Source organism: Capra hircus, chromosome 11 (genome assembly GCF_001704415.2).
Source record: "Capra hircus breed San Clemente chromosome 11, ASM170441v1, whole genome shotgun sequence".
In the NCBI taxonomy this organism is placed as follows: domain Eukaryota; kingdom Metazoa; phylum Chordata; class Mammalia; order Artiodactyla; family Bovidae; genus Capra; species Capra hircus.
Window position 1 is genome coordinate 36,061,391 of NC_030818.1, and position 25,357 is coordinate 36,086,747.

At 37.5% G+C, this 25,357-nt stretch overlaps 1 protein-coding gene across 3 annotated transcripts in view; it reads right to left on the reverse strand.

The window, feature by feature from the left end:
* ASB3 (ankyrin repeat and SOCS box containing 3) overlaps nt 1-25,357 on the reverse strand; it is a 107,153-nt gene that overhangs the window by 54,303 nt on the left and 27,493 nt on the right. For all 3 annotated transcript variants that reach the window (XM_018055235.1, XM_018055236.1, XM_018055237.1), the window contains exons 2-3: nt 22,072-22,280; nt 14,627-14,785 (exon numbers count right to left, since the gene is read on the reverse strand). In XM_018055235.1, coding sequence (XP_017910724.1) covers nt 14,627-14,785; nt 22,072-22,267 — 355 coding nt within the window. In that variant the 5' untranslated portion in view covers nt 22,268-22,280. The remainder of the gene's footprint in view (nt 1-14,626; nt 14,786-22,071; nt 22,281-25,357) is intronic.

The following is a 25,357-nucleotide window of genomic DNA, read 5'->3' on the forward strand; positions in this document are numbered from 1 at the left end:
CAGCTCTTTGCATCAGGTGGCCAAAGTACTGGAGTTTCAGCTTCAACATCAGTCCTTCCAATGAACACCCAAGACTGATCTTTAGGATGGACTGGTTGGATATCCTTGCAGTCCAAGAGACTCTCAAGAGCCTTCTCTAACACCACAGTTCAAAAGCATCAATTCTTCAGTGCTCACCTTTCTTTACAGTCCAACTCTCACATCCATACATGACCACTGGAAAAACCATAGCCTTGACTAGACGGACCTTTGTTGGCAAAGTAATGTCTCTGCTTTCTAATATGCTGTCTAGGTTGGTCATAACTTTTCTTCCAAGGAGGAAGCATCTTTTAATTTCATGGCTGCAGTCACCATCTGTAGTGATTTTGGAGCCCAAAAAAATAAAGTCTGTCATTGTTTCCACTGTTTTCCCACCTATTTGTCATGAAGTGATGAGACCAGATGCCATTATCTTAAGTTTTCTGAACGTTGAGGTTTAAGCCAACTTTTCACTCTCCTCCTTCACTTTCATCAACAGGCTCTTTAGTTCTTCTTTGTGGGTGGTGTCATCTGCATATCTGAGGTGATTGATATTTCTCCCAGGATTCTCGATTCCAGCTTGTGCTTCACCCAGCCCAGTGTTTCTCATGATACATTCTGCATGTAAGTTAAATAAACAGGGTGACAATATACAGCCTTGACCTACTCCTTCCCCAATTCGGAACCAGCCGGTTGTTCCATGTCCAGTTCTAATTGTTGCTTCCTGACCTGCATGCAGGTTTCTCAAGAGGCAGGTCAGGTGGTCCGGTATTCCCATCTCTTTAAGAATTTTCCACAGTTTGTCGTGATCCACATGATCAAAGGCATTGGAGTAGCCAATAAAGCAAAAATAGATGTTTTTCTGAAACTCTCTAGCTTTTTCCATGATCCACTGGATGTTGGCAGTATGATCTCTGGTTCCTCTGCCTTTTCTAAAACGACCATGATGCTTTTGGGAAAGCATTGAGGGCAGTAGGAGACGGAGACAAACGAGGATGAGAACGATGGATGGTATCACTGTCTCAATGGACATGAGTCTGAGCAAACTCTGGGAGACAGTGAAGGACAGGAAAGCCTGGTATGCTACAGTCCATGGGATCACAAAGAATCAAACATGACTGAGGAACTGAACAACAAATGAATTCACACCCAAAAACCATACTGCTGCTGCTGCTAAGTTGCATCAGTTGTGTCTGACTCTGTGCGACCCCACAGATGGCAAGCCACCAGGTCCCTGGGATTCTCCAGGCAAGAACACTGAAGTGGGTTGCCATTTCCTTCTCCAATGCATGAAAGTGAAAAGTGAAAATGAAGTCGCTCAGTCGTGTCCAATTTTTAGTGACCCCACGGACTGCCGCCTACCAGGCTCCTCCGTCCATGGGATTTTCCAGGTAAGAGTACTGGAGTGGGTCGCCAGCACCTTCTCTGAAAACCATGAGTCAAAAGGAAAATTAGCCAGTGTGGACTGTGGCTCAAGCTCCGTCCTATTGAAAATCTCCTGAAACAAAGGTGAAACCTGAGCAAAATCTCACATTTCCGATAAGCTATCAAAAAGGAACAAGCACACATCTATTAAAGACACCAAAAAGGGGGAAGAAAGTTATGGGGAAAACTACTGGTAGACCAAAACAACAACAAAAACACAAAACACTTATTATAAAAATACGGCCAGAAAATGAATGAAAACTGTGGCTAAACCTTTTGTTGTAAATTTTAAAAGGAAAAAAATGAAGCTGGTGTAAAAACGCACAACTGGAGATCAGTAGAGAAATAACTCCAGAAAGAAAGAAGAGACGGGGCCAGAGGAAAAACAACACCGAGCTGTGAATGAGACTGGTGTCGAAAGCAAGGTCTGATGCTGTAAAGAGCAATATTGCATAGGAACCTGGAATGTTACGTTCATGAATCAAGGCAAATTGGAAATGGTCAAACAGGAGACGGAAAGAGTGAACGTTGACATTTTAGGAATCAGGGAACTAAACTGGACTGGAATGGGTGAATTTAACTCAGATGACCATTATGACCATTGCTACTGTGGGCAAGAATCCCTTAGAAGAAATGGAGTAGCCATCACAGTCAACAAAAGAGCCCAAAATGCAGTACTTGGATGCAATCTCAAAAACTACAGAATAATCTGTTAGTTTCCAAGGCAAACCATTCAACCTCACAGTGATCCAAGTCTATGCCCCAACCAGTAATGCTGAAGAAGCTGAAGTTGAATGGTTCTATGAAGACCTAGAACTAACACCCAAAAAAGATGTCCTTTTCATTATAGGGGACTGGAATGAGAAAGTAGGAAGTGATGAAACACCTGGAGTAACAGGCAAATTTGGCCTTGGGGTACAGAATGAAGCAGGGCAAAGGCTAATAGAGTTTTGCAACTGGTCATAGCAAACACCCTCTTCCAACAACACAAGAGAAGACTCTACACATGGACTACCAGATGGTCAACACCAAAATCAGATTGATTATATTTTTTGCAGCCAAAGATGGAAAAGCTCTATACAGTCAGCAAAAACGAGACCAGAAGCTGACTATGGCTCAGAACATGAACTCCTTATTACCAAATTCAGACTTAAATTGAAGAAAGCAGGGAAAACAACTAGACCATTCAGGTATGACCCAAATCAAATTCCTTACAATTATACAGTAGAAGTGAGAAATAGATTTAAGGGACTAGATCTGATAGAGTACCTGATGAACTACAGATGGAGGTTCGTGACATAGTACAGGAGACAGGGATCAAGATCATCCCCAAGAAAAGGAAACCCAAAGAAAGCAAAATGGCTGTCTGAGAAGGCCTTACAAATAGCTGTGAAAAGAAGAGAAGCGAAAAGCAAAGGAGATAATGAAAGATATACCCATTTGAATGCAGAGTTCCAAAGAACAGCAAGGAGAGATTAAAAAAAAAGCCTTCCTCAGTGATCAATGCAAAGAAATAGAGGAAAATAATAGAATTGGAAAGACTAGAGATCACTTTAAGAAAATCAGAGATACCAAGGGGACATTTCATGCAAAGATGGGTTCAATAAGGACAGAAATGGTAATGGACCTAACAGAAGCAGAAGATATTAAGAGGTGGCAAGAATACACAGAAGACCTGTACAAAAAAGATCTTCACAACCCAGATAATCACAATGGTATGATCACTCACCTAGAGCCTGACATCCTGGAATGTGAAGTCAAGTGGGCCTTAGAAAGCATCACTACAAACAAAGCTAGTAGAGGTGATTGGAATTCAGGCTGAGCTACTTCAAATCCTAAAAGATGATGCTGTGAAAGTGCTACACACAATATGCCAGCAAATCTGGAAGACACAGCAGTGGCCACGGAACTGGAAAAGGTTAGTTTTCATTCCAATCCCAAAGAAAGGCAATACCAAAGAATGCTCAAACTACTGCACAATTGCACTCATCTCACACGCTAGTAAAGTAATGCTCAAAATTCTCCAAGACAGGCTTCAATAATACGTGAACTGTGAATTTCCAGATGTTCAAGCTGGTTTTAGATAAGGCAAAGGAACCAGAGATCAAACTGCCAACATCCAGTGGATCATCGAAAGCAAGAGAGTTCCAGAAAAACATCTATTTCTGCTTTATTGACTATGCCAAAGCCTTAGACTGTGTGGATCACAATAAACTGTGGAAAATTCTGAAAGAGATGGGAATACCAGATCACCTGACCTGCCTCTTGAGAAATCTGTATGCAGGTCAGGAAGCAATAGTTAGAACTGAACATGGAACAGACTGATTCTAAATAGGAAAAGGAGTACATCAAGGCTGAATATTGTCACCTTGCTTATTCAACTGCAGAGTACATCATGAGAAATGCTGGGCTAGATGAAGCACAAGCTGGAATCAAGATTGCCAGGAGAAATATCAATAACTCAGATATGCAGATGATACCACCCTTATGGCAGAAAGTGAAGAAGAACTAAAGAGCCTCTTGATGAAAGTTAAGGAGAGTGAAAAAGTTGGCTGAAAAACTCAACATTCAGAAAACTAAGATCATGGCATTTGAAAAGACCCTGATGCTGGGAAAGATTGAAGACGGATGGAGAAGGGGACAACGCAAGACGAGATTTTGGTGCCATCACCGACTCAAAGGACATGAGTTTGAGTAAACTCCATGAGTTGGTGATGGACACAGAGGCCTGGCGTCCTGCAGTCCATGAGGTCGCAGAGAGTCAGACATGACTGACCGACTGAACTGAAATGAACTGAGACATAAGTGCTCAGGTAAAAGGTAACTAGATAATAGCTGATGTAATATAAACCTGGACAATTTAGAAAAGACCTGGGAAAAATTAAGTTATCATAGAAATGCAATTGAAGCTGTAAAAAATACTAGAGAAAACAGACATTTCTGAAAAGGAACAAAGCAGGAAAAGTAAAAACAAACAAAACGGGTTTAGATTAAATGATAGATATGAAAAAGGACAAACAATAAACAAATAACTGGAGCCCAAGAAGACCATCATAATAACAGAATAAATATTTAAAGATATAATTACAGAAAGACTTACTAAAATAAATATTGAAACAGCATTTCATGTCTCAGAAAACTCTGAAAGAAACAAAATACTGCCACCAAAAACAGAAGAAAATCAGAGGCCTCCAACTTCAACTCTAGAACATAATAAATATCCACTACAAAGTTTCTCAAAAAAATGTGTCCCAAATTTACCTAATTAAACTGCTATACAAATATAAAATCATTTAATTCTCTGGTGGTCCAGCAGTTAGGACTCCACACTTCACTGCTGAGGGCCCATTTCAATCACTGGTTGGGGAACTAAGATCCCACAAGTTGAGCCACACAGCCAAAAATAATTTAAAAATAAATAAAATCATTATTCAATTATGACTATGAAAGAATTAGAGGAACATTATCTTCATGGGTCCTTTCAGATGACTCATTTAAAGAAAAGAATTTAGTTAACCAAGCAAGACTGGAAAAATCATGGCAAAATAACTGCTGATAAACTTCTAAGCTATTTAATCATTGAACTATAAGAAAAAATAAAATGAAAGTATTAAGATGCCAGTATGCTTACCTTATGGAACAAAAAGATATAGTCTTAAAACATAAAAGAGTATGATATTTTACATCAAGAAAGTAAACAGAACAAGGAATTAACATTTTAAAAATGTAACCTTTTAGTGAACAGCCATACTTCAAACCTGAGAAAACTCAAACTTCTCTTTTCAAGAACATGCCCTCAAATAAAAATGCTAAGGTTACAATCCTTGAGAAAGATGATTAATCATTCTATTTAAAGATCTAAAAATAACTCCAAAGATTAAGTTTAATTAATATTAAATATATGCATGCTAAACCTCAAAATTCATAGCACCTCAAAAAATAACTCTATGAATGATCACTGATCCATGAAAACACAAGTGAAAAATGAAATCTAGGTTGGTTTGTTCAACTCTGGAATATACCAACACAATCAAAGGACAGGCCACATGAGCTTAAGTATGACATATTTTATATATTTAATATTGAAATAGGCACCTCTTCCCAGGAGGCTCAGTGATAAAGAATCCTCTTGCCAATGCAGGAGACACAGAAGAAGCAGGTTCAATCCCTGGATCAAGAAGAAACTCTGGAGGAGAAAATGGCGACCCATTCCAATAATCTTTCCTGGGGAATTCCATGGACAGAGGCGCCTGGCAGGCTACAGTCCATGGGGTTGTAACAGCTGCATGACTGAGCAAACATACACATTGAAATAGGCAGCCTCACATAACACTGTTTATAAAGCACTTTACTAATAAATATGTTGAAGGTTATGTTTAACGTTGAAGGTTACACAGACTAAGCAGACTCTGAAGAACAAAAAATGAAAAATGGTCCATCAAAAGCCAAAACAGCATGCTGTGCAGTTATCACAGAAAACTGTCCTATGAAGTCACAGTAGGTTGGATTTTAGCTTCCAATTTATCAGTATTGTTTTAAATTTAGCAAAATAAAGAGAAAACCTATTTCCTTCAAAATCAGCTATATTTTCACTTAGAATCTTCTATATTTATAAATAAAGGTATTCTTATTTCCAAAGCAGTTCAGAATACTTACTGTAAATGCCATTTATGAAGCAAGGGAAAAGTAGCTGGGAAAGAAGGCAAAAAAAGAAATAAAGGGCAGACTCCTTGTTAAACATAAACTTTAAGTTGCATGTAGCAAATGATGTTCTATAAGAACAATTTTCATGTGGAAAGATACAGAGATGTTTGGTAAATTTCCCCTTTCTTGTGGGGTTTTCTCAATTTAAGTCTTACTGCCATCAAACTGAAAATCTGCCTTCCAAACTCAATTTTATGAAAATCTTGGTGAGTTCTGTACAGGAAGATATTCCCATTACAAACAGTGGAATAATAAATTTTCTAACTCTCTGCGTTCAGCCTTCAGTTCAACAGTGACACACCATTGATGCTGATGACTTTTCCAGCTACCCGCAGTTTTCATAATCCTGTATTAAATTTCTATCCATTGATCCTCCAGTTTAAGTTCACTTTGAGCCACAGGATAGGTACAATGACATGCAAGGGGAATACAGCTTCCCTTGGGAGAAGAGGCAACATACTGCAAAGTTTCAGCAATGAACAACTTTGGAAGATAACTCTACAGATGGGGAAAGAAGCTATACTACATGGGCAGTTCCTCTTTCTCACTTTAAGTCCAGGTGATCCAACCACTCTTCCTCATCTAGAAATTATCATCTATAGTTTGGTTCAAACCTTGAAGTGTTCTGGATTTTCTATTAATTTTTTAAAAAAAAGACTCTTCCATTATAGAGTGAAACACAGATCACTACAGTTATTTAAAAGAGGGAGAAAGATACAGGCAAGCAAAGCAGATTACTAAAATTTGTTTTATTATTTACAGTGCAGAGCAGACACTAGAGCCCAGATTACCTAACTTAAGAAACACCTAATGCAACAAAAGGAGTAAAATACCAAGAGATTAATCTACCTAAGGAGACAAAAGACCTGTATGCAGAAAACTACAAGACACTGATGAAAGAAATTCCAGATGACACAAACAGATGGAAAGAGGTACCATATTCTTGGATCAGAAGAATCAATACTGTGAAAATGGCTACACTACCCAAAGTAATCTACAGATTCAATGAAATCCCTATCAAACTACCAATCATATTTTTCACAGAAATAGAACAAAAAATTTCACAATTTGTATGGAAACACAAAAGAAACCTGAATAGCCAAAGCAATCTTGAGAAAGAAAAATGAAGCTGGAGAAATCAACCTTCCTGACTTCAAACTCTACTACAAAGCTACAGTCATTAAGACAGTATGGTACCAGCACAAAAACAGAAATACAAACCAATGGAAAAAGACAGAAACCCCAGAGATAAATCCACGCACCTATGGGCACCTTATTTTTGACAAAGGAGGCAAGATTATACAATGGAAAAAAGCCTCTTCAATAAATGGTGCTGGGAAAACTGGACAGCTACATGTAAAAAAAATAAAACAAGGACATTTTTTAACACAAAATACAAAAATAAACTCAAAATGGATTAAAGATTTAAATGTAAGGCCAAAAACTATAAAGCACTTAGAGGAAAATATATGCAGTACACTCTTTGACATACTAACAGCAAGATCCTCTTTGACCCACCTCCTAGAGTAACTGAAATAAAAACAAAAGTAAACAAACGGAACTTGATTAAACTTAAAAGTTTTTGCACAGCAAAGGAAAAAATAAACAAGATTAAAAAACAATCCTCAGAACAGGAGAAAACAATTGCAAACAAAACAACTGACAAAGGGTTATCTCCAAAATATACAAGCAGTTCATGCAGCTCAATACCAGAAAAACCACCCAATCAAAAAATGGACAGAAGACCTAAACAGCTATTTCTCCAAAGACGACATACAACTGGCGAGTAAACACATTAAAAGATGCTCAACATTGCTCATTATTGGAGAAATGTAAATCAAAACTACAACGAGGTATCACCTCACATCTGTCAGAATGGGCATCATTTAAAAATCTACAAACGATAAATACTGGAGAGGATGTGGAGAAAAGGAAACACTCTTACACTGTTGGTAAGAACGTAAACTGATACAACCACTATGGAGAACAGTAAGGAGATTCCTTAAAAAAAACTAGGAATAGAACTACCACGCATGTGTGTGTGTGCGCGTGCTAAGTCACTTCCATCATGTCTGACTCTTTGCAACCATATGGACTGTAGCCCTCCAGGCTCCTCTGTGCATGGGATTCTCCAGAGAAGAATACTGGAGTGGGCTGCCAGGTCCTCCTCCAGGGGATCTTTCTGACTCAGGGATCAAATCCACATCTCTTACGTCTCCTGCACTGGCAAGCAGGTTCTTTACAACCAGTGCCACCTGAGAAGCCAGAGTTACCGTACGACCCAACAATCCCACTGCTCAGCATATACCCTGAGAAAACCATAACTGAAAGAGACACAAGCACCCCAAGGTTCCTTGTAGCATTTTTTACAAAAGCTAGGACATAGAAACAACCTAGATGCCCATCAACAGATGAATGGATACAGAAATTGTGGTACATATATACAATGGAACATTGTTGTTCTTCAGTTGCCAAGTAATGTCCAACTCTTCACAATCCCATGGACTTCAGCATGCCAAGCTTCCCTGTCCCTCATCATCTCCCAGAGTTTGTCCAAACTATGTCCATTTCATTGGTGATGCCATCCAATCATCCATGAGGATATATAATGGCACATTCAGTTGAGTTCAGTCACTCAGTCGTGTCCAACTCTTTGCGACCCCATGAGTTGCAACACGCCAGGCCTCCCTGTCCATCACCATCTCCCAGAGTTTACACAAAATCATGTCCATTGAGTCAGTGATGCTATCCAGCCATCTCATCCTCTGTCACTCTCTTCTCCTGCCCCCAATCCCTCCCAGCATCAGGGTCTTTTCCAATGAGTCAACTCTTTGCATGAAGTGGCCAAAGTATAGGAGTTTCAGCTTCAGCATCATTCCTTCTAGTGAACACCCAGGACTGATCTCCTTTAGGATGGACTGGTTGGATCTCCTTGCAGTACAAGGGACTCTCAAGAGTCTTCTCCAACACCACAGTTCAAACGCATCAATTCTTTGGCACTCAGCTTTCTTCACAGTCCAACTCTCACATCCATACATGACCACTGGAAAAACCATAGCCTTGGCTGGACGGACCTTTGTTGGCAAAGTAATGTCTCTGCTTTTTAACATGCTATCTAGGTTGGTCATAACTTTCCTTCCAAGGAGTGAGCGTCTTTTAATTTCATGGCTGCAATCACCATCTGCAGTGATTTTGGAGCCCAAAAAGATAAAGTCTGACACTGTTTCCACTGTTTCCCCATCTATTTCCCATGAAGTGATGGGACCAGATGCCATGATCTTCATTTTTTGAATGTTGACCTTTAAGCCAACTTTTTCACTCTCCTCTTTCACTTTCATCAAGAGGCTTTTTAGCTCCTCTTCACTTTCTGCCATAAGGGTGGTGTCATCTGCATATCTGAGGTTCTTGATATTTCTCCCGGCAATCTTGATTCCAGCTTGTGTTTCTTCCAGTCCAGCGTTTCTCATGATGTACTCTGCATATAAGTAAAATAAGCAGAGTGACAATATACAGCCTTGACGTACTCCTTTTCCTATTTGGAACCAGTCTGTTGTTCCATGTCCAGTTCTAACTGTTGCACATTACTTAGCTATACAAAAAGTATGCATTCCCGTCAGTCCTAATGAGGTGGATAAACCTAGAGCCTATTGTACAGAGTGAAGTAAGTCAGAAAGAGACAAATATCTTAATTATTAACACATATACATGCAATCTAGAAAAACGATACTGACGATCCTACATGCAGGGAAGCAAAGGAGACACAGACATGAAGAACAGAATTTTGAACTCAGTGGGAGAAGGAGAGGGTAGGATGATTTGAGAGAATAGCATTGAAACATATATATTACCATATGTAAAACAGATAGTGAGGATTTGCTCAATGACACAGGGAGTACACCCAGCGCTCTGTGACAACCTAGAGGGGTGGGATGGGGTGGGAGATGGGAGGGAGGTGCACAAGGGAGGAGATATATGAATACCTGTGGCTGATTTATGTTGATATATGACAGAAACCAGTACAATATTGTAAAGCAATTATCCTCCAATAAAAAATTAAGAAAAAAAAAAAACCTAACTGGAGAGTCACATATCCATTTACATCACTATGTTTTTGCAAAAGCTCAGGCTTGTACTTTTCCTTTTCTCTTCCTTTTTAAAAAATACTCTACTTCCCAACTTTCAAACAAGAATCTAAAACAACTGATGCAGTACTTGAGCATGTAGAAGTACTCTATGTACTACATCTCCTTGGTTTAAAATCTCTGCTTAAGTCAAAATATTTCTGTATTACCTGATACAAAACATAATTAGGGTGGAAAATTTGCTGTCCAAGAAACTAAGTAAATCCTATTTAGCAGTATAGAATTTACTGAAAGTAAGTGATTAAAAGTTATTCATTGAATTATCTTGATCACTCTTCCTCCATTAACATAAAAATTGCAAGTTAACTATATCCTGAAATATAAATCACTAAATATTTATATTTAGCAGGAGCTTCCCTGGTGGCTCAGATGGCAAAGAACTTGTTTGCAACGCAGGAGACCTGGGTTCGACCCCTGGGTTGGGAAGATCCCCTGGAGAAAAGAAAGGCTATCCACTCCAGTATTCTGGCCTAGAGAATTCCATGGACTGTATAGTTGATGGGCTTGCAAAGAGTAGGACACGACTGAGCAACTTTCACTGTCACTTTATGGCATCCCAGCCTCTGATCTAAGTTTGGGAGTTAGGAGAGTGAACAAGATAAAATCCCTGCTCTCATGGAACATTCTTTCTAATGAGGGGAGTCAATAAACTAAGTAGCAAATAAATAACTGTAGCCAGTGATAAGAACTATGAAGATACTAAAATAGGGTAACATGGAGCACAGTGGATACAGACTAGGTAGACACATAAAACTACATGGCTACTGTTTTCTGTTTTTCTGCCTTGGGGAATACAAGACATAGCATTTCTCAAATGTATGTTGATCTGGAATCCTTCGGTCAATGAACATGTATTAGCTCACTGAATCAATTCGGGAAATGCTATTCTAACCAATACAGAAGTGACAGCAAGATCAAAACTTATATACAGCACTCCTGATTCTAAAATACAGTGTTTTTACATCACCTCATCTGTGAGAGTTGAAATAATAATAGTACATATTTCATAGAATCACAGTGTAAAATAAAGGCAATTCATCTAAAACACCTGATACAGGGCTTAGTACACTTTTCTGATAACTAAGTATTATTGTTACTATTTATACAGTACTCTACACATGATATCTTCCCCTGTCATCCCAGGGTGACTTCTGTTTCCCTCTTTTAATACTCTGAACTCTTTATCTCTGACAGGCCTTAATTCATTTTGTTCACGTTTCTATGTTAGATTTTTTTAAGATAACAATGGGAATAAAGATTGCACACAGCACAGCCTCAATGAAAGCTTAAGCTTTCTATTCAGTTGTACAGAATATTCAAGGTGGATCAAATGTGAATGTGGGGAAAAAAGAAAAAAGAAACTTTATATAAAAGTAATCTCCCCCTCAGGAAATGCAAATCGTATTACAGCAAAGCTTCCATGAAACATCTTCATAACAGTATATATCACATATTGAAAACACTCTTACAAATTAATATCATCAGTAATAGATCATTTTCTTCCTGATAAAATGCACTATCATTTCACTTCTGTGGTATTCCTGGAGAAATACATTACCTGCACTTTATCAAGAAAAAACATGAGAGAAACCCAAACTGAAAGACATTTCACAAAACAAATTGCCTGAACTCTTCAAAAATGTTAAAATCATAAAAGATAAGGACTGAAAAACTGTTACAGGAGGCTAAAGAGACATAACATCTAAATATAAAAAATAATCCTGGACTGACCCTGAACCAATAAAAAAAAATTATTTGCAGAAAAGGAGAGTAGTGGAACAACTGGCAAAACTGAGAAATCTGCAAATTACATACAATCTGTAGATTAAATAAAGTACTGCATCAATGTTAACTTCCTGATCTTGATTATTTTATGGCAGATATATAAAAGAATTTCACTGCCTCTAGGAAGTTCACACAAAAGTAGGTAAAGAAGCTTTCTGTGTATAATTTAATCTAAAAATGCTTCCAATAAATGACACATGGGTATACAGTGAGAAAAACTGATACAGTGAACAAAGACAATAGAACAAACTTTGGGTGAAAGGTATATAAGAATCTTTGTAATGTTATTTCCACAAATCTGAAATTATTTCAAAACGAAACACACTTTTATCTAATAACAGAATAGAAAAAAAAAAAGGAAAATGACAAATAGTCACAAGAAAAGATGTTCAATGTCATTAGCAATCAGGAAAAATACAAATTAAAATCACAGCAAGATACCACTAATTCCTATTAAAATGACCAAAATGTAAAAAAAGCAAAAGAAAAAGCTGTCAGTTCCAAATGACATGGTAAGGATATGGGGCAACTGAAACTCAAACATTACTGGAGAGAATGCAAAATGGTAGAGTCACTTTGTAAGAAATTTCCAAACTTTTCCAAAGCTAAATATATACTTGGACTTCCCTGGTGGCTCAGACAGTAAAGCATCTGCCTACAGTGCGAGAGACCTGGGTTCAATCCCTGGGTCAGGAAAATCTCTTGGAGAAGGAAACTGCAGTCCACTCCAGTATTCTTGCCTGAAAAATCCCATGGATGGAGGAACCTGGTAGGCTACAGTCCATGGGGTCGCAAAGAGTTGGACACAACTGAGTGACTTCACTTCACTTCCAAACTTTTCCAAAGTTAAATACATACTTACCACATGACCTAACAATCCTAAATATTAATTTAAGAGAAATGAAACCTTATATTTAAAACAAAACCTACATGCAAAAGTTTGTAGCAATTTATTCATAATCACTGAACACTGAACATCACAATTCAAATGTCCATCAATTGGTAAATGGATACACTGTGGTGCACTCATACAATGGAATACTACTTAGCAATAAATGAAAGAATTATTGATACATGCAACAATATGTATGAATCTCAAAAGCAGTATGCTAAGTGAAAGAAGTCAGTCTCAAAAGTCCCATGTTGTATTATTTCATATATATTTATGTGCTTAGTCACTCAGTCGTGTTTCACTCTTTGTGACCCCACGGACTATAGTCCACCAGGCTGGAGTAGCTTGCCATGCCCTCCTCCAAGGGATCCTCCCAACCATGGGATTGAACCCAGGTCTCCCACATTGCAGGTGGATTCTTTACCATCTGAGTTACCAGGGAAGGCCATATATTTATGACATTCTGTTAAAAAGCAAACTACAGGGGAGTTCCCTGGTAGTCTTAGGACTCTGGGCTTCCACTGCCATGGCCCAGGTTCAATCCTTGGTCAAGGAACTTAAGATTCCTGCCATACAGCAGGGCCAAAAAAAAGAGCAAAATACAGGGATGAAATCAGAAAACAGATCAGTGGTTGTAGGCGTGAAGTTAGGAGGGAACGCTGATAAAAATATGAAACATGATGAAATTCTGGAAGGTGATGAACTCTTCTGTGTCTTGATTATCACTGTCAATACACATTTTTATACATACATCAAAACTCATACAACTGTTCACTAAAAAGAATGAATTCTACTGTACACAATTTTAAGAATATGTATTTTTAAATTCACAAGGAAAAATTACTTTCATAGACATTTTATTTGCAGCCTAATAAAGACTAGGTAGGTACTACTACTCTCATTTTGTAAGTGAGGAAACTGAATCATACAGTAAATAAGTGAACTTACAAATAACATGTGGCAGAACCAAACTATAGTCCTAATACTTGGATTCTATATAAATAATTTATTCTCTTAATTTTCTCATGGTCCACTATTATTTTCTCATGGTCTTTATGGACCACAGTGTGCTTGAAGACAAATATGATGAAAGATAAGGAGGGAAGAATAAAAGACAGGTAATGGAAGTATGCCCTTTAGAATTTGGCCTCTGTTCTTAATGAATTAAAAAATAGAATGTAAAGGAATAAGTCTGAATAGTGATCCATATAGGCAACAGATTAACTGGCGTTAAAGATTTAGCCTGTTAATTTCTTCCATAAAACTTTAAGTTTTTAATGCTAAGAAAACACAGAAGCAAACAAAACATTCACAGGTAACCTTGTAACTACTGCTACAATTTAAACTCTACCTGGTCTTCAGAGCAACACTGAGAACAATGATGGTGACTACAATTTACAAAAGATTTTACAACTTTAAACAGACATTTAAAGATATCCTCCCCCCCAAAATAAGATTATTCCCAAATGCTATCAACCAAGGGTAGAAAATGAAGAAGAATCTTTAAAAACACCTTTCTGGTTTCAAAAGCAAAGAAATGGCAATATAATATTTGCCATAAATAAAACAGCTTGAGGGAAAACCTGGCTTAGTTTCTTAAGCAAAATATAAAATTAAAAAAATAAAAATTGTTATCTGTACCACAAATAACATACTTCACCTAAAAACAGTGGTGTGGTTTCCTCTAAAGTAGTTGCATTCGGATCTGCCCCAGCTTCTAAAAGAATCTGTATGATCTTCCAATGTCCCTGACTTGCAGCAAGATGTAACGCACAGAAGCCCTCAAATGTCTTTGTCTTGATGTAGTTTTCAGATGAATCTATGAAAGAATAAACTATCAATTAGAAGATATCACTTCTATTTCTTGGGATTAAAAAGCAAAGATTCTAAGAATAATTTAATAAAATACTAAAAGATAAGTATAAATGGGAGATTTTATATTTTAAAACTCTAGAAAACCAAGAAAAAGTTCTATACGGGTCACAGTGTAAACAGCTCTCCAGTAGTCTTAACACAGATTCTGCCCACATACTCATTTTCTCCTCTGTTTTTTGGTAATTGGGGGAAAGAGAGTGGCAGGAATTAAAAGGAAACATAAGAGCAAGATTAGAGATTTACTGAAATATTAACAAACTTGATTTTTTGAATTTCTAATTTCCATAAGGAAAATGGTCTCATCTGTAGCATTATTTCTTTGCATTCAACTAATAAAATGAAGGCAGTTTAAAATACACCTTTTCTAAGCTAAAACTACATTCTAATCATTAATGAAGACTGCATTTCTAAATAATAAAATGCACTCCAAAGAAATTGAATTGTAACAAACAATTTATAAGGAACTTATAAATTAACTGACTTTAAGTTTTCTGGGGTTTGTTAGGAAAATCTCTAAGTTTTGGTAGCATTCAAATTATGGAAATAATGTCCACATTAAATTTTCTGAAACTCCACAACAAAAGGTAACTCTCTTACTTGGCTTCCAAAACAATCACATTCTAAACCCAGAACAGAGGGATGGGCTGTAAGGTGACTAGGGAAGTCATTTCTGAGAGTACAAAAAGTAGACAAATTTTAAAAGCTTTAAGTAATATCTTTCTTGAAATATCAGAATTAAAACTAATGCTCCTGACTAAAATAATCATCGGTTTTAAGTAATTCTTATAACTCACTACTGAAACTGGGGGTCTAAGCTATAACATAAATTTAAAAAACCAGCCTACAACTTTATAAGATACACAACTAAATGGCAAGATAGAGTAGTTATATTTTAAAAGTTCCTATCACAAAGAAAGTGTTCCCCAGATTAGTCAGAAACGGACATTTATTCAGCTATCCACAAAACTATCACGTTAAGGGACTTCCTGGTGAGCCAGTGGCTAAAATTCCACACTCCCAATGCAGGGGGCCTGGTTTCAATCCCTAGTCAGGGACCTAGGTCCCATATGCTCTAACTAAGACTTTGCATGCCACAACTAAAACCTGGTACAGCCAAATAAATTAAAAATAAAAAAACAACTATAATCTATTTCTATATATGTTGAAATTTTCTATAGAACATTTATACAGAGATATAGGTTCGATACGGATACATAAATAGCTTCCAAAAAGAAAATTTCAAAATGATAGAGATGTTGATTCTTCCCAAAATAATAACAAATTTATTATAATTCTAAGCAAAATGTCAACAGAACTGAATGTTACTTGATTGACTGGTTTTATACTAATAAAGTGACTCATGTTGATAGGGGTTGCAGAGAGTAAATAAGAATAACAAAGAATTTAGAAAAATGAAACAAGGAAAATATTGAGGGGAGCCTAGACTTTAAAAATTAAACTATGTGTTAAACTTAGAATAATATAATAATGTGGTCCATCTGAACATAAATCTTTTTTTTCCCCTTAAGCTTAATTGTATTACTTGTTAGTAACAAAAACAATCTACAAAACATGAGGGAATCCACCCATGAGTACTTTTTAAATTAATGCAGATGTTGACATAGCCGTAGAGCTTGATAAAGAACTAAGAGTTCAAAGCAACATATTAACTTGGTTTTGAATCTTATAATTTTTCACTTATCTTTAAATTGCAAAATAGTGTAACAAGCAATTTTCATTAACGTAACACTTTTAAACAAACACCCAAGTAGTTTCCCAGTCATCTGTATTCATGCTCTGCTCACAGAACCTCCAGTGGTGGTGATGCCTTTGTGACAATAGGCTGAGATTGTAATACAGAGTCTCCATCCTAAACTCTGTTAATGCAGGAGATACTCTAACAGTTTCTGCATGATCTTTAGTTAGGAAGACCCAGCTTGAGGTCTGTGAGATCCACGGAGACTTCCGAGGGCAGGGGACCCCTGAGCTGACATCTCAGTGATGAGCAGGTGCCAGGGAAGGGGAGGCAGTGAAGAGTCCTCCTTATGTGAAAGGAGAACAGAGAGCAGGAGGACCTGAAGGGAGGCTGGTCAGGAGGCTGGGGAGTGATGACGACCCTCTCCTTGACAAAACTTTAGCCAGTCTCTCCTAAGCCTTCTTGAATAAGCCTAGACCTTGTCCCAGGCCCCACACTCCCGAGTCGTATCTTTGGCCTCCCTAGCCCAGTTCCAGAAAAAATCCTGCTGAGTCAGTTTAGCAAGAATCCCCCTACCCTGATATCCCCTCTTACTGGTTTTCCATTCATGAATCTCCTCACTCTGTTCCTTGACTATAAATTCTCACTATCGTTATGTTCAAAGTTTAGCCAGCTCTCTTCCTCTGTCATGAAAGTCTTGACAGTGATTGCAATAACCCTGAATACACATTCTTATTCACTAAGCTAAACTGCCTTATTTATTTATCTAAGGATTTCTAATATCTGTTATCATACCCAGTATAATAGCATAATATTTTCTTAATATGAACTAATATAAAGCACTATGAGTTAGATCATTTATTGGCCACATAAAAGCACTTGTTCATAAGATTATAATTAATTACAAAAGTTTAAGTAACCTTTAGTCAGCAAATGGTTTAATATAGAACGGCATGATTAACTGTCAATACCAATTACACCAAACTTCCAATACAAGAAAGAAGAAAAGCAAATCTGTGATTTGTGCTAAAACTTTATACAGAAAGCTAAAGTGAAATATATTTATATATATATATAATACATATATATATGCATATTAAACTTCTAAGTAATCTATACTACACTTGAGTGTTCTCCAACTTGAATGAGAAGGCCATGTATGACTGATGTCTAGGCTAGATTCTGGATCCAAAATAATGGTAAGCCAAAGCCTTTCTCACCATTTAAGACTCTTCCATTATTTTTTCTAGGCCTGAGCACCTTCATACTTTAGTGTACTAATAGAATGCTTTAGGAATCTCTGATAGTTCACTAATATTAGATGAAGTTCAAAAACACAGAAATTCTATAATAAAAGACAATATAATGCAAGTGCTGAGCCACAAAGGGCAAGAGAATTATGAATCAGATAAAACAAGGGTATAGCAAGCATAAAGAATGACAGAAATGTCAAACCTGCTTGGGAAACTTTTAAGATTAACCTACAATACCAGGTTAACTGGTACAGATATGAAGATGCCACTGTCAGCAGTAGCAGAAGAAACCTCACTTCACTCTTCAAGACTAGAAACATTCATAGGTCACCATCACTTTAAAAATACCTCCTTATGTGAAACTGTATGCTAGCTAGACTTTTACAACGTAATCAGTTACACTGTACGTTGACCAGTCTCCACTGCTCTTTTTTTTAAATTTGAATCACTCAGAAAAGTTCTATATATAATCTTTCTTTAAAAGGCAGAGGACCTGAATAAAGTACAAACTTTAAGAGATGAGCCAGGGGAATTCAGAAAACATTTCTGGAAGTGACTTCTAGGTTATATAGACCTTTTGCTTCATTTAGTTGGATTTCTCTAGTTAGTGAATCAGAACCATACAGAACAACCAAACTCAAAGAAGACTAAGACCGAAAATGTCACCACCTGCCAGAACAAGTCATATACATGCTTCCTACCCTCTGAAAATCCTATTTCTTCTCTCCATCAGTCAGTCAGTTCAGTTGCTCAGTCATGTCCAACTCTTTGCGATCCCATGGACTGCAGCAGACCAGGCCTCTCTGTCCATCATCAACCCCCAGAGTTTACTAAAACTCATGTCCATTGAGTCGGTAATGCCATCCAACCATCTCATCCTCTGTCGTCCCCTTCTCCACCCGCCTCCAATCTTTCCCAGCATCAGGGTCTTTTCAAATGAGTTAGCTCTTCACATCAGGTGGCCAAAATATTGGAGTTTCAGCTTCAGCATCAGTCCTTCCAATGATTTCCTTCCGGATGGACTGGTTGGATCTCCGTGCAGTCCAAGGGACTCTCAAGAGTCTTCTCCAACACCACAGTTCAAAAACATCAATTCTTTGGCTCTCAGCTTTCTTTATGATTCAGCTCTCACATCCATACATGACTATTGGAAAAACAATAGGTTTGACTAGATGGACCTTTGTTGGGAAAGTAATATTTCTGCTTTTTAATATGCTGTCTAGGTTGGTCATAACTTTTCTTCCAAGGAGCAAACATCTTTTAATTTCATGGCTGCAGTCACCGTCTGCAGTGATTTGGGCCTCTGAAAAAAATAAAGTCTGTCACTGTTTCCACTGTTGGCCCATATTTGCCATTCAGTGATTGGACCAGATGCCATGATCTTCATTTTCTGTATGGTGAGTCTTAAGCCAAGTTTTGCACTCTCCTCTTTCACTTTCATCAAGAGGCTCTTTAGTTCTTCTTCGCTTTCTGCCATAAGGGTGGTGTCATCTGTGTATCTGAGGTTATTGATATTTCTCCCAGCAAATTTGATTCTAGCTTGTGCTTCATCGAGCCCAGTTTTTCTCATGATGTACTCTGCATATAAGTTAAATAAGCAGGGTGACAATATACAGCCTTGACATACTCCTTTCCCAATCTGGACCCAGTTTGTGGTTCCATGTCAAGTTCTAACTGTTGCTTCTTGACCAGCATACAGGTTTCTCAAGAGGCAGGTCAGGTGGTCTGGTATTCCCATCCCTTTCAGAATTTTCCACAGTTTGTTGTGGTCCACACAGTCAAAGCCTTTGGCATAGTCAATAAAGCAGAAACAGACGTTTTTCTGGAACTCTCTTGCTTTCGATGATCCAGTGGATGTTGGCAATCTGATCTCTGGTTCCTCTGCCTTTTCTAAATCCTGCTTGAACATCTAGAAGTTCACAGTTCACGTACTGCTGAAATTCTTCTCTTCATCAGTTCAGTTCAATTGCTCAGTCATGTCCGACTCTTTTCGACTCCATGAACCGCAGCATGCCAGGCCTTCCTGTTCATCACCAACTCCCAGAGTTTACCCAAACTAATGCTCACTGAGTCGGTGATGCCATCTAACCATCTCATCCTCTGTCATCCCCTTCTCCTCCTGCCTTCAATCTTTCCCAACATCTGGGTCTTTTCAAATGAGCCCACCCTAATCCTTGTGTATATACTGCAAATAAATTAGATTTATCCAAAATTTATTTTATAATAGTGAACTATAATAAAAATAGCAAGAAATTTTATTTGACCTTTATATCAACTATGTTAACTATGGGTGGCCATCTCATCCTCTAAAAACATCAAGTCTAAAAAAAACAGTCATTAACAATGAAGATGGTATTTTTAATTTCTAAAAGAAAACACAAATGATTTACATAGCCAGTTCAAACATATTAAGTCAAAAGCATGCCTAATTTTATTCAGCAGCTAAAAGGAAAAAAAATTATAACATAAAACTGATGTGGGGGTACTTCCCTGTGCTCCAATAGTTAAGACTCCTTGTTCCCAATGCAGAGGGTGTGGGTTCAATCCCTGATCCAGGAACTAAGATCCCACATTCTAAGTGGCCAAAAAGAGAAAAAACAAAACAAAACAAAACTGATGTACAAAGAGATAACAGTGTATCTAGAAAGAGCTTTTTAACCAGAAACAAATATTCAAATTCATGCCTTTGTCACCAGAGATATTTTGGGAATTCAAGCTATAGAATTAACTTTAAACAAATTCTGAAGACATGTATTTTAAAATTTGAGTCATAAATCTTATTTTTTTAGTATCTTTAAACATTCAACTATAACAGACTCTAGAACATGAGATTTAAAAAGCAGCCATGACAAACTGCCTGCATCATGATTATTAGAGACTTTAGCCTTGCTATCACTCATCCTTAAAACAAAACAAACAAAAAGCCAAGCCAAAAACACTGTAAGGATTATTTTTCTAATCCATGAGGAAATCAGTAATTTTGATGAGCTATAGCCCCAAAAGACTACCTTCTGAATAGCTATGCCTGGTGATGGTAAGTACAAAGAGAAGAAAAATCTGAGTTTCCATGATTAATGAAACGTAAACAGTGCACCAAATGTCATAACATGGAGTGTTATATTCAATCTCAGTTTAAATTAACTGAATGCTAAAAATGTTTATTTTGCTTAAACACTGGAAGCATGCTATAGTGGGAAAACATGAGTCAGAGAAAAGGATTCAAGTCAAATTTCCTAGTTCATTATATAAATTTTGACAAGTCAATTTCTCTAAGCCTTGCTTGATCTTTTCAACAATAAAATGGGTATAACAATGCCTCAATAGCAGCTTTGTATTTATTAGATAAATAATGTAAATCAAGCATCTAGTACTATGACTGCCACAAAGCAGGGCTCAATCACCGTTAGTTCTCTTTCCATGCCCTATTCCCTAAGTGTCAAACTCTTTGCTTAGTCTCATTTACTGAGCTCTTCACTCAGCAGTGTGCTGGCAAATGTGTAACTGGCTCAGAGGGAGAGGGAAAAAAAAGTTTATGCAATTGGTTTGTAGCACTGGCTGAGATCTGGGGTAAAAACATTTCCATATAGCTGACCTCAACCTATGAGCATAATCTCAACCTATGAGCATGAAGTCAATCAAATACAGAGTTGGAAAAAGATGTACATGATTACTCTCTGTCCCATTACTCTGTTTTGTTTTTTCCACAACACTTTCACCTTTTGAAATTTTCTTGTTTAACTGTTTCAGTATTTACTGTCTGTTTCTACCCTCACAGGATTAAAAACACCATAAAAGCAGAGGTCTTGTCCATCCCACTCTCTTCTGTATCTTCATTAAATATAAAAGCAAACTAATTGCAGAGAGTCCCAAAATTAAGGAAACCATAAAGTATTTCTAAAAAAGACTAATATACTCACATCCTCAATTTCAGCAGCACTGCTCTTTTTCTTTGGAGAAAGAATAAAAAACAAACATAACCAGTAACTACCAAATGCTTAAATTAAAACAGCAGATACTTTTGCCACATCACCTAGCTTAGCAAGAAAAATCAGCCAGGCACAAGCACTTCCATATAAAGGACAATATTTATAGATGTCTAGCTGGAACACCACACTTACATAATTCAAGGTGGGCAATCTAACCATTCTTAATAACACAGAGGCAGTCACTGTATGACTACAGAAAGGTAAACAAGCATTACTGTTAGTAAGTCATGTATTATCACTTTTTTTATTAATCCAACTTGCAAGTCCAGCCTTTCATACCGTGAATTAACTTTACCTGCACGAATTAACATCCGCAAACATTCTACAGAGTTGTGATAAGCAGCTTCATGAATTGGCATCCATCCCCTGTTATCAGCAACATCAATGCTACGCCCCTTTTTGAGCAGTTTTCTTAATACTTTAACATTGCCTTCTCTGGCAGCAAGTCCAACCGTGGAGCATGTATCAGCATATGCCTCTGTAAAGTCCATTCTTTTGACCAATCTACAAAACAAGGTAGAAAGAAAACACTATCATCAATAAATACTGTACTCCTAGATATTAGAAGAGCACAGCTGATCTGTGGCATCTTTTACGTAATTGCTGAGGAAGAGCCTGAGGTAGAGATAGCAACCTGTCATGCCATCACCTCTGCTAGACTAAACCAGGAAGTCTCTCTGCCTGGGGTAGGATTCCATAGAATGCTCATATTAAAGGTATCAAGGGAGTTTAAAGTGTTCCATCACTCTTTGTCTGAGCAACTTCTTCCGGCAGCCTTCCTCTTCCATTCAGACTCCAACAAAATACACTCATTGGAATGCTGTTGACGAGAGAGCGTAAGGCCCTCAGTTAACCCCAAATGTATACTCTATTGTGTAGAGATGGCCATTTAACTACCAGCAACATTCAGCCTCAAGAATTAATTTCATAGCCCTTTACAGGAAAAAGCTAAACCCAAAGAAGCCAGAAAGGAGTGAAAGACTTTTTTTAAAGAAAAAAAATAAGCAGTAATTCTAGTTTTTCTGCACCTGCAAGTCCTTTCCAGAAGGAGCGAAACTCTCAGGTTCTCTTTCCTTGATCAAACAGCCCCATTGACTGAATATGCTAAAATGAACAAACAGCATGATAAAGAGATGGGTTCAGCTTTTCTACACTAGCCCAGAACGTTTTTCACAGAATTACTGCCCTCTTACTCACAATCTCCCTTCAAAGTTCATCTCAAGTTCCCCTGGAGTCAGTGTCCTGTATAGCTCAGAATGTGACTCTTACAAACACAATTTCTTGTTAGTCAAGCTATGAGGCAGATTGGGCTAAGACCCAGGATTTCAGGGCAATGGTTATCTCCCAAGGGGTAGCCCTTTCTCAGTAACACTTCAGTTTCATCCTTCCTTCAGTTTTTCTAAAGATCTTAGGAGGTAGTTCAGGAAATGCTAACAGCATGTCTAGTCCAGTATGGGTAAAAAGGTTTCTAGAGCCATATTCTAAATAATTTAATCAGAAAGGTGGGTTTGAGGAAAGAGGTTAAAAGTAAGCACACACAGTATTTCTTGTAGTGCTGGAAAAATTTAAATGTATCTATGGTCATATTTTGGAGAAGGCAATGGCAACCCACTCCAGTACTCTTGCCTGGGAAATCCCATGGACGGAGGAGCCTGGTAGGCTACAGTCCATGGGGTCGCCAAGAGTCGGACATGACTAAGTGACTTCACTTTTTCACTTTTCACTTTCATGCACTGGAGAAGGAAATGGCAACCCACTCCATATTCTTGCCTGGAGAATCCCAGGAACGGGAGCCTGGTGGACTGCCGTCTATAGGGTCACACAGAGTCGGACACAACTGACGTGACTCAGCAGCAGCAGCATAGTCATATCTGGGGCTTCCAAGGTGGCATGGCACAGAGGTAAAGAAACCGCCTGCAAATGCAGGATTCACATGCAGGAGACTCAGCTCAATCCCTGGGTTGGGAAGATTCTTTTAAGCAGGTAATGGCAACTCACTCTAGTATTTTTGCCTGGAAAATTCCATGGACAGAGGATCCTGGCAGGCTACAGTCAATGGGGTCGTGAAAAGTCAGATGCGACTGAGCACACACACAATGGTCATATTTAAATATTAAAACTGTATCTGCAGGAACTGATTCCATAGAGAGCTAATGTCAGCTATGATTTAATCTGATTGAATCAACTGGTCCATTACTAAGAAAGTGAAGATATTTACTACTACAGAACATTTAATTATTCAGTTAATAATTATTTACTGAACACCAATTAAATGATCAGCAATAAGGAGAATATAAGATCACAAAGATATAGATTCTATCTCAAGTTATGTACCATCTCACAGAAACAATAAATAAATGTGATTCAAAATAGAAAGCAGAAAGTGCCATTAAGAGAAGTATAGATAAAGAGTCATGAGTAGTCAAAGCAGGGGAAAACTACTTCAAGCTGTGCCTAAAAGATAAGGGAGGCTGTGACACTGAGATAACATGCAAAAGAGCATTTCTAGACAGAAGGAAAAAAAACATAACCAAAATTATAGAAATGAACAAGCAAGGGTGAGTAAGGTCCAGTGAGTAATGGAAGCAATCAATTCACTTCGGAAGGATTAGGTACACAGTAGAAAACTGAGATTACAAAATTATGGAGAATCTTGAATGCTAAACTGTACATTTCTGAACCACACTACTTATAGCAAGGGCCATTACATCCAAGTTTCACAAAAAAGGACAAATCACACATTTTAGGACAATTTATAAACATATTCATCTAAGAGAAGAAAACTTTTTTTTCTACACAGAAAAATCACAAACACACACACATACAAGAATACTATTCCAAAGACATTAAAAAACAGCATTCAAGTAAAAACAGGTAAGCATCCCTTCTGGCTTTTCTCACAGTTATAAATACTGTTAATAGATCTAGATTAATATGTGATAATCTGAAAAAATTAACAGAACTGGATATCTTTGCACTTAAGAGAAAGAGAATCCAAAAGAAATATACTATAATAGCAGGATCATTCTCTTCAACCCTTAATACAACAAGTTAACACGAATAAACTGTTTATCTTACCTAGGGACTTCCCTGCTGGTTCAGTAGCTAAAATCCCAAGTTCCCAATGCAGGGTGCCAGAGTTCAATCCCCACTCAGGAAACCAGATTCAACATGCTGTGACTAATATTTTGCATGTCTCAGCAAAACTGAAGAGCCCATGTGTGCAACCAAGACCCAGCAAGGCAAATAAATAAAGATCTCTTTTAATAAAACCTATGTTCTAGACTAAAAGAGAATACAAAGAAAATACATATAATGTACTAACAAATATGTATGATAAATATACCTCAGCTGGACCTGAGCTGGTAAAATATCAGCTACAAAAATAAATTTTGAGGCAATTAAGGAAATCTGAACACAGAATAAATATTTGATGATGTAGTTATTATTTATTTTCTTGATGTTTATATTTGCACTCTGGTTATTAGGAGAATGTCCTTATTCTTAGAATTATTTAGCAGTTAAGTCACAGCACAAGCAGCTTCAAACAATAAAGACTCTGTCTGCAATGCAGGAGACCC